The sequence below is a fragment of the Dama dama genome, chromosome 27 (genome assembly GCF_033118175.1).
Source record: "Dama dama isolate Ldn47 chromosome 27, ASM3311817v1, whole genome shotgun sequence".
NCBI lineage: Eukaryota > Metazoa > Chordata > Mammalia > Artiodactyla > Cervidae > Dama > Dama dama.
In genome coordinates, this window is record NC_083707.1 from 49,688,477 (window position 1) to 49,702,906 (window position 14,430).

The window sequence follows — 14,430 nt, forward strand, 5'->3', positions numbered from 1 at the left end:
TATCCCTACAGCACCAACCTGTCTGTACTCAACCTGGCACTTATTAAAAATACTACCAGTGGTATTTTTTATTTTTCATCAGTATTATATCTGGTCCCCCTGAACTAGATTACACATCCCTCGAATTTACAATCTAGTCAATCTGTGAATTTCTCTTTTGTTTGAATTTCCTTCATTTAATAAACATTCAACACGGACAACACCAGCACAACGCTGAATGCTGCATAGGTGTCCAGCGGGTCCACAGACGGAGCCACACATCTGCAGACACCAAGGTTTCAAGAAATATCTTTTCAAGACCCAAGATGCAGATGATAACTTAGATTGAGACGAAGGTACAGTCCTAGGAAAGAAGGGTGACTGCAAACTGGCTCTGCCGCTGACCCAATGGGGTTAAACTCAAGCCAACACCAGATTCCAGGTACAAAAGGCCATCGATTTTCTCTGAGATTTGACTTTTGCCTACACAGTCGACCCTTGAACCACCTGGGTTTGTACTGCATGAGTCCACTTAATTTTGCATGTTTTTCAATGGTGAATTCTACAGCAGGACACAATCTGCGATTGGTTGACTCCTCAGATGTAGAACCACAGCTGACTATAGTCACAAGTGAATTTTCAACTGTGCAGAGGGTTGGGCGCCTCTAACATGAGTTGTTCAAGGGTCACCTGTATTTATACTCTAATCACACCCTGGTTCTCTTTGCAAGGGGGTGACAATGATACAGGCTCCCCGCTGACTTCACCAGTGGAAATTCTCTGCCCTGGGGTTACTGGGGAAGCGGACTCCTGTCCGACCAGGGTGATGTGGGCACTGGCAGAGAAGACTCAATAGGTCACCAACACGAGATGAAGCGCTTCCCTGACACCCAGGCCCAGCACGACCCTGCAGGGTCACGCCCGGCCCATGTGCCCTGGCAGGAGTGAGCAGGGTCATTTTGAAGCCAGCACCCTGGGAGCACGGCCCCGCGGGCTCGCAGCCCCCTCACGCACCGGGACTCTCTTGCCATCCTGCTGTTCTTTCTTCTCCAGCTGCACCTGCAGCTTCTTCCTCTCCTGCTCCAGCTCTCGCACCCTCTTCTGCAGCTTCAGGAAGACAGTCATGTCCATGGCCGCCTTCTCCAGGCCAATTTCCTTCAGGGAAGACAGGAAACAGGAAGAGAAGGTTTTAATAGCACGGATGCCTTAGGGAACACACGGCACCCTCATGTCAGCTGTCTGTCCTCCGTCTCCCTCCCAGACATCACCAATCCAGACTTCTGAGACAAAGCCAATGCCATCCACGTGGCATTCTCATATTGGATAACATCTGCGTCTCAGTCACCTGTATTGTTCCCGTGTGAGACACTTAAGATGACTGATCATACACTCTGGGAACAGATGGATAAAGACGCAGCCACTTTATTTGGAAGTTAAAAGAGCGCATTTCTAGAGAATGGTCTCGAACCAGAGACACGGTAAAACTCAGGATGTAACGCATCCTGATGAAGGATCAGTGTGGTTGCTAATGACTATAAATGGGCTGTCAAATGCCACGCGACTGCACCTCGAAACAAAACCAACACTTGTCCTGCCAGGCAACCCACTTATCCAACAGGCTCCACACCACCCATTCCCAGTAGGTTTCTTCCTTAAGATTCATGCCTGGGTTTGTCCTCAAGAGTTTATCAAATGTGGGGGTGACAAATGCAGATATCTACACAAGCATATCCACATGGATTTTTAAAAGGGGGGGAATGGAAACATGTATACCTATGGCTGAGTCGCTTGGCTGTTAAGCTGAAACTATCAGAACACTGTTAACAGGCTATACTCCAATACAAAATGAAAAGTTTTTTTAGAAAGTATATGTGTGTACATATGGAACAACAAAATTTGGTTCATCCAGCACTTAATGACTGTTTTGTGCTTAGCCAGCACTGGGTTCGTTGCTTGGCCAGTCCCAAGACCTAGCCTCAGCTTCCTTAAAGAACATAAATCCACTGATGCAAGTGCTTATGTCTGCATGTAAACTTCTCACACATAGAAACACTTGGGTGGTGCATCTGGCGTTCAGGCTGACCAAAGCCTCCGAAAAAGGAGGAGATTGCAAAGCAAAATGAAGAGTCTTAAGCCAGCATCTTCCATCAACCGATTATTGTCTAGCTTTCCATCAGACAAGCTTCATACAGGCAGGGACCTCCTCTGGGTCAGTCCCTACTGTTTCTCTAGCACCTGGCAGCAGTGTCTGGCACAAGGATGTCTCAAAGTACATTTTTGTTTATTTGTTTTTCATTTGTCACATTTGTTTTTATCTCTTCCACATCTATCTCCACATGCTACATAAGGTTTTACATGCTTGTCATTTTCTGCTTTTCAAATGGCAGAGAAAAAACCGTGTGTCTACATACCTTTGATAAAATTACACACAGACTATAAAGACCATCGAGTGACTCTACGAGGCCACTACTGACAGAGAAAGTCATTCTGCACATATCTGTAGTTTTAAATATTTGTTGTTGTCCTCTGAATTTTATCCAGCTTTAGTCAGGAAGGAAAATTTTCTTGTGTATCTGTTGATATGACTATATGCACCGTGGCAGTAAGTGGGGATGCTAATTTACATCTGTTTTAATGACTTAGCTCCTCCAGCTATTTCACCTCTCTGCAGTAGGTTCCTCAGTTTTGCAAGAGGCATCAGGGATTTTCTTTATGTAGAGTGGGAACAATAAATTATTGCCTTGCACAGTAAATATCAACTCCAGAGAGCTGAAAAGAGAGTCAGTAAGTCCACCATAGTCTGAGCGGTCCTGCTGTCAGAAATGAACCATAGGCACTGTGGTTGCCAGCAACAGAACAGTGCCTTGGGGGTTCCACATGGGTCACCAACCCCGCCCCACCTACAGAGACCAGCCAAGAGCCTTCCTTCCTCACCTCCACCTGCTGGAGGGTGTCCTCTGTGTCTCCGACCTCAGACGTGGAGATGGAGGGATAATTGGAGTCAGATTCTAAGCTGCTTTGGTTTGACGGGTTCCTCCGGTGGCCTGGGGTTTGCTGTTTAGGGAGAGAAATGTGAAAACTCAAATGAATTAATGTTAATTAATGTTAATAAGAGCTATCACTTTTCAAGTAACTGTAGACCCTAGAGTTGACTTCTGCCTCATTTGTCAACAAGAATAGGTACCACTGATTCTTGGAGTGGTGGCTAAATAGAGCTGTTCTAATTAGAAATTTCACCTACAGTTCTTCCATCCATCCAGCCAAGCAACAGAATGACACCTCGAGGAGAACACAGCCCCACAGCGGGCCTGCGGTCCCTCAGTGCAAACCCCCAACTCTTGGGCGGATTTTCTCTGAAACGACCTTTAACCCCGTCGCTCTGAAGTGCACACAGTCCTGTCATCAGCCTCCCTCTTGAAGAGAACGCTTCACTCCAGCCCCTCGCGGCCCCTGCTTCAACCTGCACGCCACCAATTCTGTTTTTCAAAATAGTAAGCATATTAGAAATAGAGCTTACCATTTATACTGTTCACTTAAAAATAACTTTTTCCCCCTTTGCATCTGATTTGGCTTTGAGAATCAAAACCGATCTTGGTAGGAAAATTTTAGATTTCTATATATGTTCCTATTCAGCTTCTCTTCCTGGTTTCTATGCAATTAACTTAGTCTTGTTTGTGCATTTCTGGAGGGAGCAGTTACATGGGGTAAAAAAGAATGGCAAATCTTGAAAAATGAAAATGCACCTATGTATTCACATGCGCATTGAGGATTAGGACAAACCATCAGGCTCTCGAGGGCCTGCCCTCAGTATGCACTCCCCACACCCTTCCTGCTCTCACACAGGGGTTTTTCTAGAACAGAAATAAGAAAGGGGATACATTCACACGGGTGGAATTTCCCTTCAAGCCCTGAGATCTTCATGAGCCCCCAAAGCTGGAAAAGCAGCTGCCCTGGGAACGACTCATCACCCTGCCACCTGCTTGTGTGAGAACCACCCACGGGCAGGGTGAGGACTCTCAGGGTGGGGTGGGGGGACACCGATCCAGAGCATCGCTGTGCAGAGAGCGTGCCGGGGTGGTGGCTGTGTGGGAAAAGGGCGCAGAGCCGGTGGGTGGGCGTCAGGACTGCCCTCCTTGCCTTCAGGATGGTCATCTCGTCCCGAAGGTTGTCGTATCTCTGCTCCAGCCGGGAATACTCCTTCACGAGGTTCTGATGCCGGGAGCGCTCCTCCTCCAGCTCCTTCTTCATCACGAGGTTTTCCTTGACAGACTTCTGGGCAAAATCATCTGGAAAGCAAGCGCCCGCAGCCACAGTGATGCTTCAGTGTGGCTGTCCCTCCGTCCGCTCACTCGGAGACGAGTGACTAACCACCGGTGAAGAGGCCGCCCATGACAAGCTCACGACGCAGATACCGGGCGAGTTTATTCAACAGCCTCCCCCACGGCAGGGCCCAGGGCAGCGTGGTCCCGGCTCCAGTCTCCAGAAGGGGAGAAGGCCCCGCTCACCCCCAGGGGCCAGGGCGAGAAGCCGCCACACACACCACAGCTCCCTCGGTTACTGCGCCTGCCCCTCCCTCGAGACGGCTGTCACAGCAACGGGAGAACCCAGGTGTCTTCCCGAGCGTCCTCCCTGTTCCTGGTCGTTCAGGTTCCTATCGTGCAGAGAGATTAAAGGGGGCTCCAGGAGATAGGAAATGGCAACCCACTCCAAGTGTTCTTGCCTGGAGAATCCCATGGACAGAGGAGCCTGGTGGGCTACAGTCCATGGGGTCACAAAGGGTCGGACACGACTGAGCGACTTCACTTTCACTTTCCAGGAGACAAGGCCACAGGTTGTTAGGGGAAGGAGGGAAGGGAAGGAGGGAACGTAGATGGACTATTCTCCCATCTACACTTGCGATTCAAATCAGTGGAAAACAAGACAATTTTTAAAGGGTAATTTAGAACTCTTAAATGTTTTCAACAGGACCACGCTGGGCGGGTCTGTGCACTCGAGTGGTCCAGTGGAGGAGCTGGGACAGGAGGGGAGCCACCTGCTGAAGGCCACACTGAGTCGCCGGAGAACCGGGGCCTGCACGCCCTGCTCCTCTTTGATCAAGCATCACACGGGAGCTGAGGGCAGCCCAGGTCGTGCATGATCAAGAGAGGGGCCCTGGGATCCAGCCCATGACCCCCTCTCCAGCAAACACTGACAGGTGACCGACTGGGTAAAAGAAGCGACAACAGGTACTGTGGATGCTAAACTTTAAACTAGCAATAATGACGGTTCCTAAGTGCTCACGACAGGTCAAGCACCATCCTAAGTATGTCACAGGCTGAGGTCTGTACCCTTATGCCCATTTTGCAGATGAAGAAACTGAGAACTGCAGTCACTGAGGGACTTGCTCAAGGCCATGAAGTAGCACACTGCATCATCACTCTTGGAGCACACGGTTTCCCTGACCCAGATCGCATGCATTATATTGTCTATTATGTGTGCATCTCACTGCAAGATACCTCCTGAAACCAAATTTGGCAGGGGGTTCTTAAAGATCACCCTTCTTTTTCAGCTCTCTTTTGTTAGAACCCCTTCCCCACTGTGGCATCCAGACCAACTGCACGCCTGGTGGAAATCTTTAGGGGAAGTCAATGTGGAAAAGAAATTCCAATCCAAAATGAAAAATCCAGCACTTGGCACCCACCTTTAGACTGGCACAGGATCTGGTTGTTAAGCTGCTCCTTCTCATCTTTCAAGAGTGCATTTTCTTGTTCCAGGTCTGCAACTCGCTGAAAAAGAGCAGGGGGAGAAATGTTTGCCTGTGATGCCAGGCTGAGGAAAGGCTCCTTCTGTGGGGTTTGAACTTCAGCTGGTTATGTTTAAATGTTCTTTTTTTTTTTTTTTTAACTTAAGAAAACTGCATCAGCCAAAGTAGTTTTCATTTGGAGATTAAAATTGTACACTGAAAGAAAAATCCCATTAAAACAAGACAGATGAGTTCACCGCTGCTTGTGGTTTTCCAATGCCCACAAAAACCTCCTGAAAAGCTTTACACGAAGCTCATATGCCATGTGCAGGAACTTATAGTGATAACTTGGCCTCCCTGCATTTAGTTCCATGTCTTGGTAAATTCTGAGCTCTCTAATTTGAGTCTCAGGAAAGCCTGATGCTAACAGTGAAGACCTACCTCTGATCTTTATTCCCTCTTGCCCATGTCGGTCTCCCTGGACCAGCACAGCCCAGATGCTGGGGAAGGGACAAAGACTTGCTGTAGACTTTCAACTATGCTGTGTGAACTATATTCGGTGAAGCTGTTACTTTACTAAGTGCGATGCAAAGTGCTAGCTGTAGCAAAAGACTTTTAAAAATGAGTGTAAGGCAGGCTCCCAGGTTTTGGTCTGAGTGACGAGCATCCCTGCAGACTGTGCTGAATGACACCACGAACAACCTCTCTCCCTTTGGTTCAAGAAATCAGTTCTGGCTATTTTTGCTACATCTTATGATCTCCTTGGGAGAGGATTCTTCCCAATCTGTATAGAAAGAGCCTCAAAATGCCTTCCTCAGTACAATAACAGAACATATCATAACTGGCCTGTGCACAAAGACTCGATGGGGACCTCTAGATTCATTATCTGGGACATTGTAGCACAGAATCTAGGGGTAGAGATGGTCACCCAGATCCTAGAGGACTCACCTGCATGCCCTTCAAGCTCTGATAGACCCCCGTGGCAGTAAAAGCAGGAAAGGAGGCCCCAAGGATGCTGGCTACAGGGCAGAAGCCTTGGAGAAGTTGGAGTTTCAACTGGCTATGTTTCAATCAACGCCCTCTTCCCTTCCTTCTGGCTTTAAAGGTAAACTTAAGGCACCAAGTGGTGAGGTAAGGTAACTGCTGCCCCCACCCTCAGCATCACATAGACAGGGTCAGGAGAGACTTTCAACAAGGCTGGAGCCCAGGAGCGAGGTCTGTGGTTCTCCCCTTAGGAACTCAGAAGGCAGTGCGACTCCCTTGTTGAGAATCACCACCGCCAAGCGAGGCAGGAGGAGAAGGTCACCAGGAATGGTACCGACAGGCAGGAGGAGCAGGCTGTCTGGGCCAGGCCTAGATCCGGGCTCTCCCAGGTGACCGGGGGACGGGCCATCTATAGACAGGAGAGCAGCTGGTGCAGCGGGGTGGGAGGCCTGGCCTGGGAGCCTTAGCCGGGCCGCGTGGTGGTGTTTACACGCAGTTCAGGCAGGGGGCTGAGAAAAGACAAAGCTGGGCGGGTGGAGGGAGTGAGAACCAGGCTGGGAAAGACTTTTCCTCTGTCCTGGGTGGAGAGGCCCTGAGCAGAGGGCCCAGCTTCTGCACACCCTCCAGCAGCTGCCTGAGCATCTCTGTGTTCCCCCGGCCAAGCTTGCCTGTCCCCACTCTCCCCTGGATAACTTCTCACGGTTTAGTTCTCCACCGCCACTCTTCCGGGAAGTCTTCCTGCCCTGCAGGTGTGGGTGGGGCCTGTGCTGGGCGTGTGGCTCTCCCAGGGCCTACCTGTCCCTGTAGGGCCCCCCCTCAAACCCCCAACCCCCGAGGGCAGAGGCTCAGCTTCCTTGCCAACTGCTTGGCCTGGACCAGAGGCCTCAGCGAGGACCCAGGGGCCATGTGCCACACTGCCACATCATCGGAACCAGCCTGGGCCAGCATTCAACACTGGTTGAAGGAATGAGGAGCCCTGCAGATCTGAAGGAGCTGAAGCTTTCCCGATGTAAAACCCCGGACTCCATTAAAGGTTTTTTTTTGTTGTTCTAAAAATGTGTTTCTAATTGACTAAAACCTCTAGAATACATGAGCTTGTTTAATCAAATAATTCAGTCAGGAGGCATATACACCACTGGAAAATAATTTGCTGTTATTGGACACAGTTCACCACGCAATGATCTCATGTGTGCCTTTAAATTAGCTTGGCAAATAATCAAAATAGCTTTCCCTTTTCTAGATGTATGAGTAAAGTCAAACAGAAAACCACCAACAGAAGAAACCACATGGAGTGAACCTCTACAAAATAATGCCCAGGGTTTAGCCAGAGTGAAGCTCCACCTGGTGCCATGGTCAGGAGGGCAGGACTCCAGCCCCGCTTCAAGGCACAAGGCTGCAACCTCTGAGACAGTGGCCCCAGGAGGTGGGTGTTCAAAGCAGGCTGTGAAGTAACCAGACTTCCCATAAAACTAGACTCTGCTTCCCTTAAACAACCCTCTGAACATGCAGGCAGCTCAAAGAGCAGGTGGTCACCTGAGACAGCTTCCATGATCCCTCACCATCCTCATCACTGTCCTCTGAGCATCCTACAGGCAGGCGATGACCTTCTGAAATGGAACGTGTCACCTGCCTGGTACAGAGGGCATGTGCCACCACCATGAGGTTGGACCTGAAACCTCCACTTGCCTGAATGCAGCCTGAGATCATGAAGCCTCACTGCAACCACCTGTAAGCTACAATCTCAGCCAAAACTCTGGTTGGGGAGGGTAACACTTATGAGGATGTACCCACTAAAATTTTCTGTTGTGCATAAGCCTCATTTCTTTCCTCCATCTCCCTCCCTGATTCCAGAAGGCAGGCCTCTGATGAACTCAGCTTTGTTATTCTAAACCATTCATCAAAGTGGCACTGGGGAGCTTTGCTTTTCTTCCTGGTAGGAGCAGTTCTGGAAGTGGGCCCACAGCAGGAGGCATAGGCCCCATCCCAGCTCCACATCCCAGGAGGGCAGAGAGTGCTTCCCCAATCACACTTCCCCAGGTGCTGGCCACCCCCAGTCTCCCCAGCCAGCTAGCAGACAGAGAGTTGCTGGCAGACATGAGGGTGACAATCTTCTGCAGCCAAGTGGCCTTCCTTTTGTTGGCAGGGATGCAGGCTGTAGTGAGAGACACTTAGCAACACAGAATTGAGGAGGTGTGTTCCCCTCAGCATGAGAAATAACAAAATAGCACGCTCACCAGGTTTGGGGACTCATTAAGCATCAAGCAGCAGTTCCTTTTCTTTCTTCTTCTTCTTTTTTTTTTTTTTTTGGTGGAGGGGGTCTTTTAACTCTTGCCAGGAAATATTACTAGGAGTGTTCTTACCTCTAACAGGTTTTTTGGGACAGATCGTGGGAATCAACAATGATGTAAATCCTGTTACCATGAGGCTAATTTGGCCCCTGGTAAGTTAAATGAAACACATACCTTAGCTCAGTAAATGCCTTTACTATGTAGCTCTGGGCTTTTGGTTTTGTTTTGTCTTGTCTTATTTTTTCAAAGTCAAAGCTATGGTTTTTCCAGTAGTCATGTATGGATGTGAGAGTTGGAGCATAAAGAAGGCTGAACGCCAAAGAATTGATGTTTTCGAACTGTGGTGCTAGAGAAGACTCTTGAGAGTCCCTTGGACAGCAAGGAGATCAAACCAGTCAATCCTAAAGAAAATGAACCCTAAAGATTCACTGGAAGGCCTGATGCTGAAGCTCCAATACTTTGGCCACCTGATGCGAAGAGCTAACTCACTGGAAAAGACACTGACCCTGGGAAAGATTGAGGGCAGGAGGAGAAGGGAGCGATACAGGATGAGACGGTTGAATGATATCACTGACTCAACAGACATTAATTTGAGCAAATTCCAGGAGATAGTGAAGGACAGGGAAGCCTGGTGTGCTGCAGTCCATGGGGTCTCAAAGAGTCAGACATGACTTACTGACTGAACAACAATAAATTTTTTCAAATTGGGCATTTGCACTGTAAAAAGAGCCAGATGCAAGTTTTCTAGCAGAAAACCATGGGACAAGTGGATTGGAGGATGCTCTTCTGCGCCCGGGATCTGGGTCCTCTGTCCTCCCGGCTGTGTACCTACCATCTCACACAAAGGTACACAGCATGAAGGTGGCCCACAGCAGGGACAACACTTCTAATTCTGCAGAGTTCTGGAAGCGCTGCTGGCCTATTCACTGAGAAGAAGGTACATTGACCCGAGCAGAGAGGAGGAGACAGAAAGTGCACAGTGGGTTGAGCAGAAGCGCAGCGTGAACTCACCTGGGACTCCGCTTGTGCTGGGCTCCTACACAGAGAGAGGAGGCCGAGGGCAGGGCTCTCACACTGCGACAGGAAGGGGGAACGACTGTCCCATCATTAAAAGGAGCCCCAGAGAGAGGCTCGGCAGAGCGCAGACCCCCGGGCCGGCATCACAGCTCCTGTCACTCAGCACCCACTGCTCCAAGACGTGGGACCAGGAGCAAGGGTGGGGCCCAAGAATACTAAGGCGGAGCCCTTGCTCTCCACCCAGTCTCAGGCTGGCAGAGGGAATAAAGAGCTAACAGTCATTGAGCTTGAACTAAGTCCTAGGTGCCATTATCGGCTTCCTTAATACCTGTGAGGAGGGTGCCATCATCATCGGCTTTTAAGGAAACCAAGGCACGGAAAAGCTAGCGAGCTGGCTGAAGGTCACACAGCCAGGCAGGGGTACTGCAGGCTGTGACCCTGAGCCGAACGGGTCCCAGCTCTTCGCCCCGAGGCCACCCGCATCCCAACAGGTCAGAGGGCTGACATCTGAAGGACAGTGATGGCCACAGCCTGGAGCAGGCCCCAGAGGCCTGGTTCTGACAGCAGAGCTTCAGGATGGAGTTCGGGGCGGCAGGGACCAACGGTCTCAGACAGACTTGCTGATCTCTCTGGAGGGTTCACGGCCTGGGCTGCCTTCAAGGCCAGAAGACCCTTCCTCTTCTGACCTCACCACCTTTCTCCTTGCTTTCTCCATCTCCGCCCGATGGCCTCAGGGCTGGGCCTTGAGCCCACCTAACCTGCTCCCACCTCAGGGCCGGTGGATGTACCGTTACAAGTATCACCTGCTCCCTAGACGTCCTCATGGCTCACTCCTCGCCTCACTTGGGTGTCTTTTCAGGGGGCATCTCTGGCCATCACGAATGAGACAACCTCCCTGGCCCACCTGGCTCCCTCTGGACCCCTTTCCTCTGCTTTACTTCTCTTTACAGCCCACGAGGGATAACCTGTGCTTGACTCCTGTCTGTGCATTCTCCAATAACCCCCAAATGTTTAAGCACCATAAAAATGAAAAGGACTTTTAAAATTGCTTACTTTTCCCCCAGGGTACAGAACAGGGCCTAACAGACACGCTCACCAAATAACAAGAGAATGAATGAAGGGCTGTGAGCACTGAGAAGGGCTGCAGTGAGATAATGTTCTTCCACGAGGCTGCATGGCGTCCTCTTTCTAAAAACCATCAGCCTCTCTAGACCCAGGAAGCGTACTGATAGCACAGTTCTGAGTCTTAACGGGCCAAAGAAGCCCTGCACTGCACCTTTTAGGGGAAGACTCAACACACTCCACTGTGAGAACTCTACTACCTGCAAAGGTGGGTCTATTTACTTGTATTTGGAAAACCCCAAAGCCTTTACATGGGAACTCCCCAAGGTCAATACCAGCTGGCGGTGTGGTGACTGATGACATGATAGAACACAGAACCCCAACTGCACCAGCCTGAATACTCAAGGCCTGGGGCTCACAAACATCAGGGCCCCTTGCTCAGAGCCAGGGACCTGGCTGTGGGCTGCTCGTCACCCACCTGCAAACCTGCACCAAGCCAGGTCGTGCTGGCCTCACCACAGAGCAGACTCTGGATAATGAGCTGTGGCCTCTGTGTCAACGGCAGGCCTGGGAGTCATGGCTCCTTCATCAAGGACACGAAAGAGCAGAGTTGCACAAGTAGTCAGCATAGGGATCATTGATAGCTTTAAGAACAAACAAAACACACATCCCACAGGCTAAAAGGGAAGAAGGCTGCAGGCTGAGATGCAGACCACTCTGGGGAGAGGCCAGGACAACAGGTACCTTTAACAGAGCAGCTGTCAACTAACATCTATGGCTGGACTGGGGCGGCGGGAATGCCCAGGCTCTGCACTGAATTACTGCCCCCAGGGGTACCTGGCCTCCCACAGCCCCAGGCAGCCTGGCCATGTGGGCTCATGATGAGAATCCTGTCAGGGGTGCAGAGCCTAAAGTCTTCCAGGATGTCAGTTCCAATACAGCACTTGCTGACCGAAACATCAAATCCATTAATTAAACTTCTGCCAGCAGCCAGCTCCCTCCCTAATTCATCCATGTCATCAATCTTGTTCAGCGAGGAGCAGGCTGTTGGATATGCCGGAGAAGAAACCAATTGTCTGATTATGCAGTGTTTGTTAAGATTGGACACAGGGCCTTCGATAAATATTAAACCCTGACTCGGCAGAGAAGAATCAGAGGGGGACAAAGCCAGCCCACACCTGCCCATGACCACAGCCACCAGAATAAATGTTTGGAAGACGTTAGAGAAAGAGGAAAATGTGCTTCCACTTGTTCTCCTCCTGGGGCTTCCCAGGTGGCGCAAGTGGTAAAGAATCAGCCTGCCGGTGCAGGAGACATAAGAGATGCAAGTGCGATCCCTGGGTCAGGAAGGTCCCCTGGAGGAGGACATGGCAACCCAATCCAGTATTCCTGCCTGGAGGATCTCATGGACAGAGGAGCCTGGTGGGTCACAACCCATACGGTTGCACAGAGTTGGACATGACTGAAGCAACTTAGCATGCCTACAAGCGTGTTCTCCTCCTGGAAAAAGGCAGACTTCACACTTCATGTGACCAGTTTAGGATGTGCTTGTGTTTGGAGTCGGGAAGGTGCTTTTCCTGTTCTGCCTCTGTGTCTGCTATTCCCTTTCTTTTCAATGTCCTTGAATTTCTTTTTCCTTGCCAGGACCAAGATCTCATTGTATTTAAGACCCAGGTCAAGACTTCAATACAAACAATTTTTTCAAATCCAAGTAGGAGGGAGCCCATTTCCTTATTTGGCTCTGTGGAGGAAGACTGGGATATTATCAACCCTTAGGCTCCCTAGGATGGAGACATGGCTATTTTAAAAGTGCTCTGAGTCCCTAAATCCCATTGTCCCAGGAGAAGCAGGGAAGGAGCCTGGGCAGTCGATGAGTCAAGTGCTGTCCATGGGGGCAAAGACAGGAGACCCCGGTTTTGTGATCTGCTGGGTTAACATCATCTTGTGTGACCAGCATCCATATGCAGAGAACCTGCTTTTCTTTTTCTCCTAGGATCACCAGTCTCAGGTCTCAATCTTGGTTTCTTTTCTCTGGCTTTTTTTTTTTTTTTTTAGTTGGAGGCCAATCACTTCACAACATTTCAGTGGGTTTTGTCATACATTGATATGAATCAGCCATGGATTTACACGTATTCCCCATCCCAATCCCCCCTCCCACCTCCCTCTCCACCCGATTCCCCCCGGGTCCTCCCAGTGCACCAGGCTGGAGCACTTGTCTCATGCATCCCACCTGGGCTGGTGATCTGTTTCACCATAGATAGTATACATGCTGTTCTTTTGAAATATCCCACCCTCACCTTCTCCCACAGAGTCCAAAAGTCTGTTCTGTATTTCTGTGTCTCTTTTTCTGTTTTGCATATAGGGTTATCGTTACCATCTTTCTAAATCCCATATATATGTGTTAGTATGCTGTAATGTTCTTTATCTTTCTGGCTTACTTCACTCTGTATAAGGGGCTCCAGCTTCATCCATCTCATTAGGACTGGTTCAAACGAATTCTTTTTAATGGCTGAGTAATATTCCATGGTGTATATGTACCACAGCTTCCTTATCCATTCATCTGCTGATGGGCATCTAGGTTGCTTCCATGTCCTGGCTATTATAAACAGTGCTGCGATCAACACTGGGGTGCACGTGTCTCTTTCAGATCTGGTTTCCTCAGTGTGTATGCCCAGAAGTGGGATTGCTGGGTCATATGGCAGTTCTATTTCCAGTTTTTTAAGAAATCTCCACACTGTTTTCCATAGCGGCTGTACTAGTTTGCATTCCCACCAACAGTGTAAGAGGGTTCCCTTTTCTCCACACCCTCTCCAGCATTTATTGCTTGTAGACTTTTGGATAGCAGCCATCCTGACTGGCGTGTAATGGTACCTCATTGTGGTTTTGATTTGCATTTCTCTAATAATGAGTGATGTTGAGCATCTTTTCATGTGTTTGTTAGCCATCTGTATGTCTTCTTTGGAGAAATGTCTGTTTAGTTCTTTGGCCCATTTTTTGATTGGGTCATTTATTTTTCTGGAATTGAGCTGCAGGAGTTGCTTATATATTTTTGAGATTAATCCTTTGTCTGTTTCTTCATTTGCTATTATTTTCTCCCAATCTGAGGGCTGTCTTTTCACCTTACTTATAGTTTCCTTTGTAGTGCAAAAGCTTTTAAGTTTCATTAGGTCCCATTTGTTTAGTTTTGCTTTTATTTCCAATATTCTGGGAGGTGGGTCATAGAGGATCTTGCTGTGATTTATGTCGGAGAGTGTTTTGCCTATGTTCTCCTCTAGGAGTTTTATAGTTTCTGGTCTTACATTTAGATCTTTAATCCATTTTGAGTTTATTTTTGTGTATGGTGTTAGAAAGTGTTCTAGTTTCATTCTTTTACAAGTG

At 49.1% G+C, this 14,430-nt stretch overlaps 1 protein-coding gene across 2 annotated transcripts in view; it reads right to left on the minus strand.

Moving 5' to 3' along the window:
• MYO5B (myosin VB) overlaps positions 1-14,430 on the minus strand; it is a 342,213-nt gene that overhangs the window by 41,587 nt on the left and 286,196 nt on the right. For both annotated transcript variants that reach the window (XM_061131126.1, XM_061131125.1), the window contains exons 23-26: positions 5,660-5,744; positions 4,117-4,265; positions 2,914-3,033; positions 994-1,134 (exon numbers count right to left, since the gene is read on the minus strand). In XM_061131126.1, coding sequence (XP_060987109.1) covers positions 994-1,134; positions 2,914-3,033; positions 4,117-4,265; positions 5,660-5,744 — 495 coding nt within the window. The remainder of the gene's footprint in view (positions 1-993; positions 1,135-2,913; positions 3,034-4,116; positions 4,266-5,659; positions 5,745-14,430) is intronic.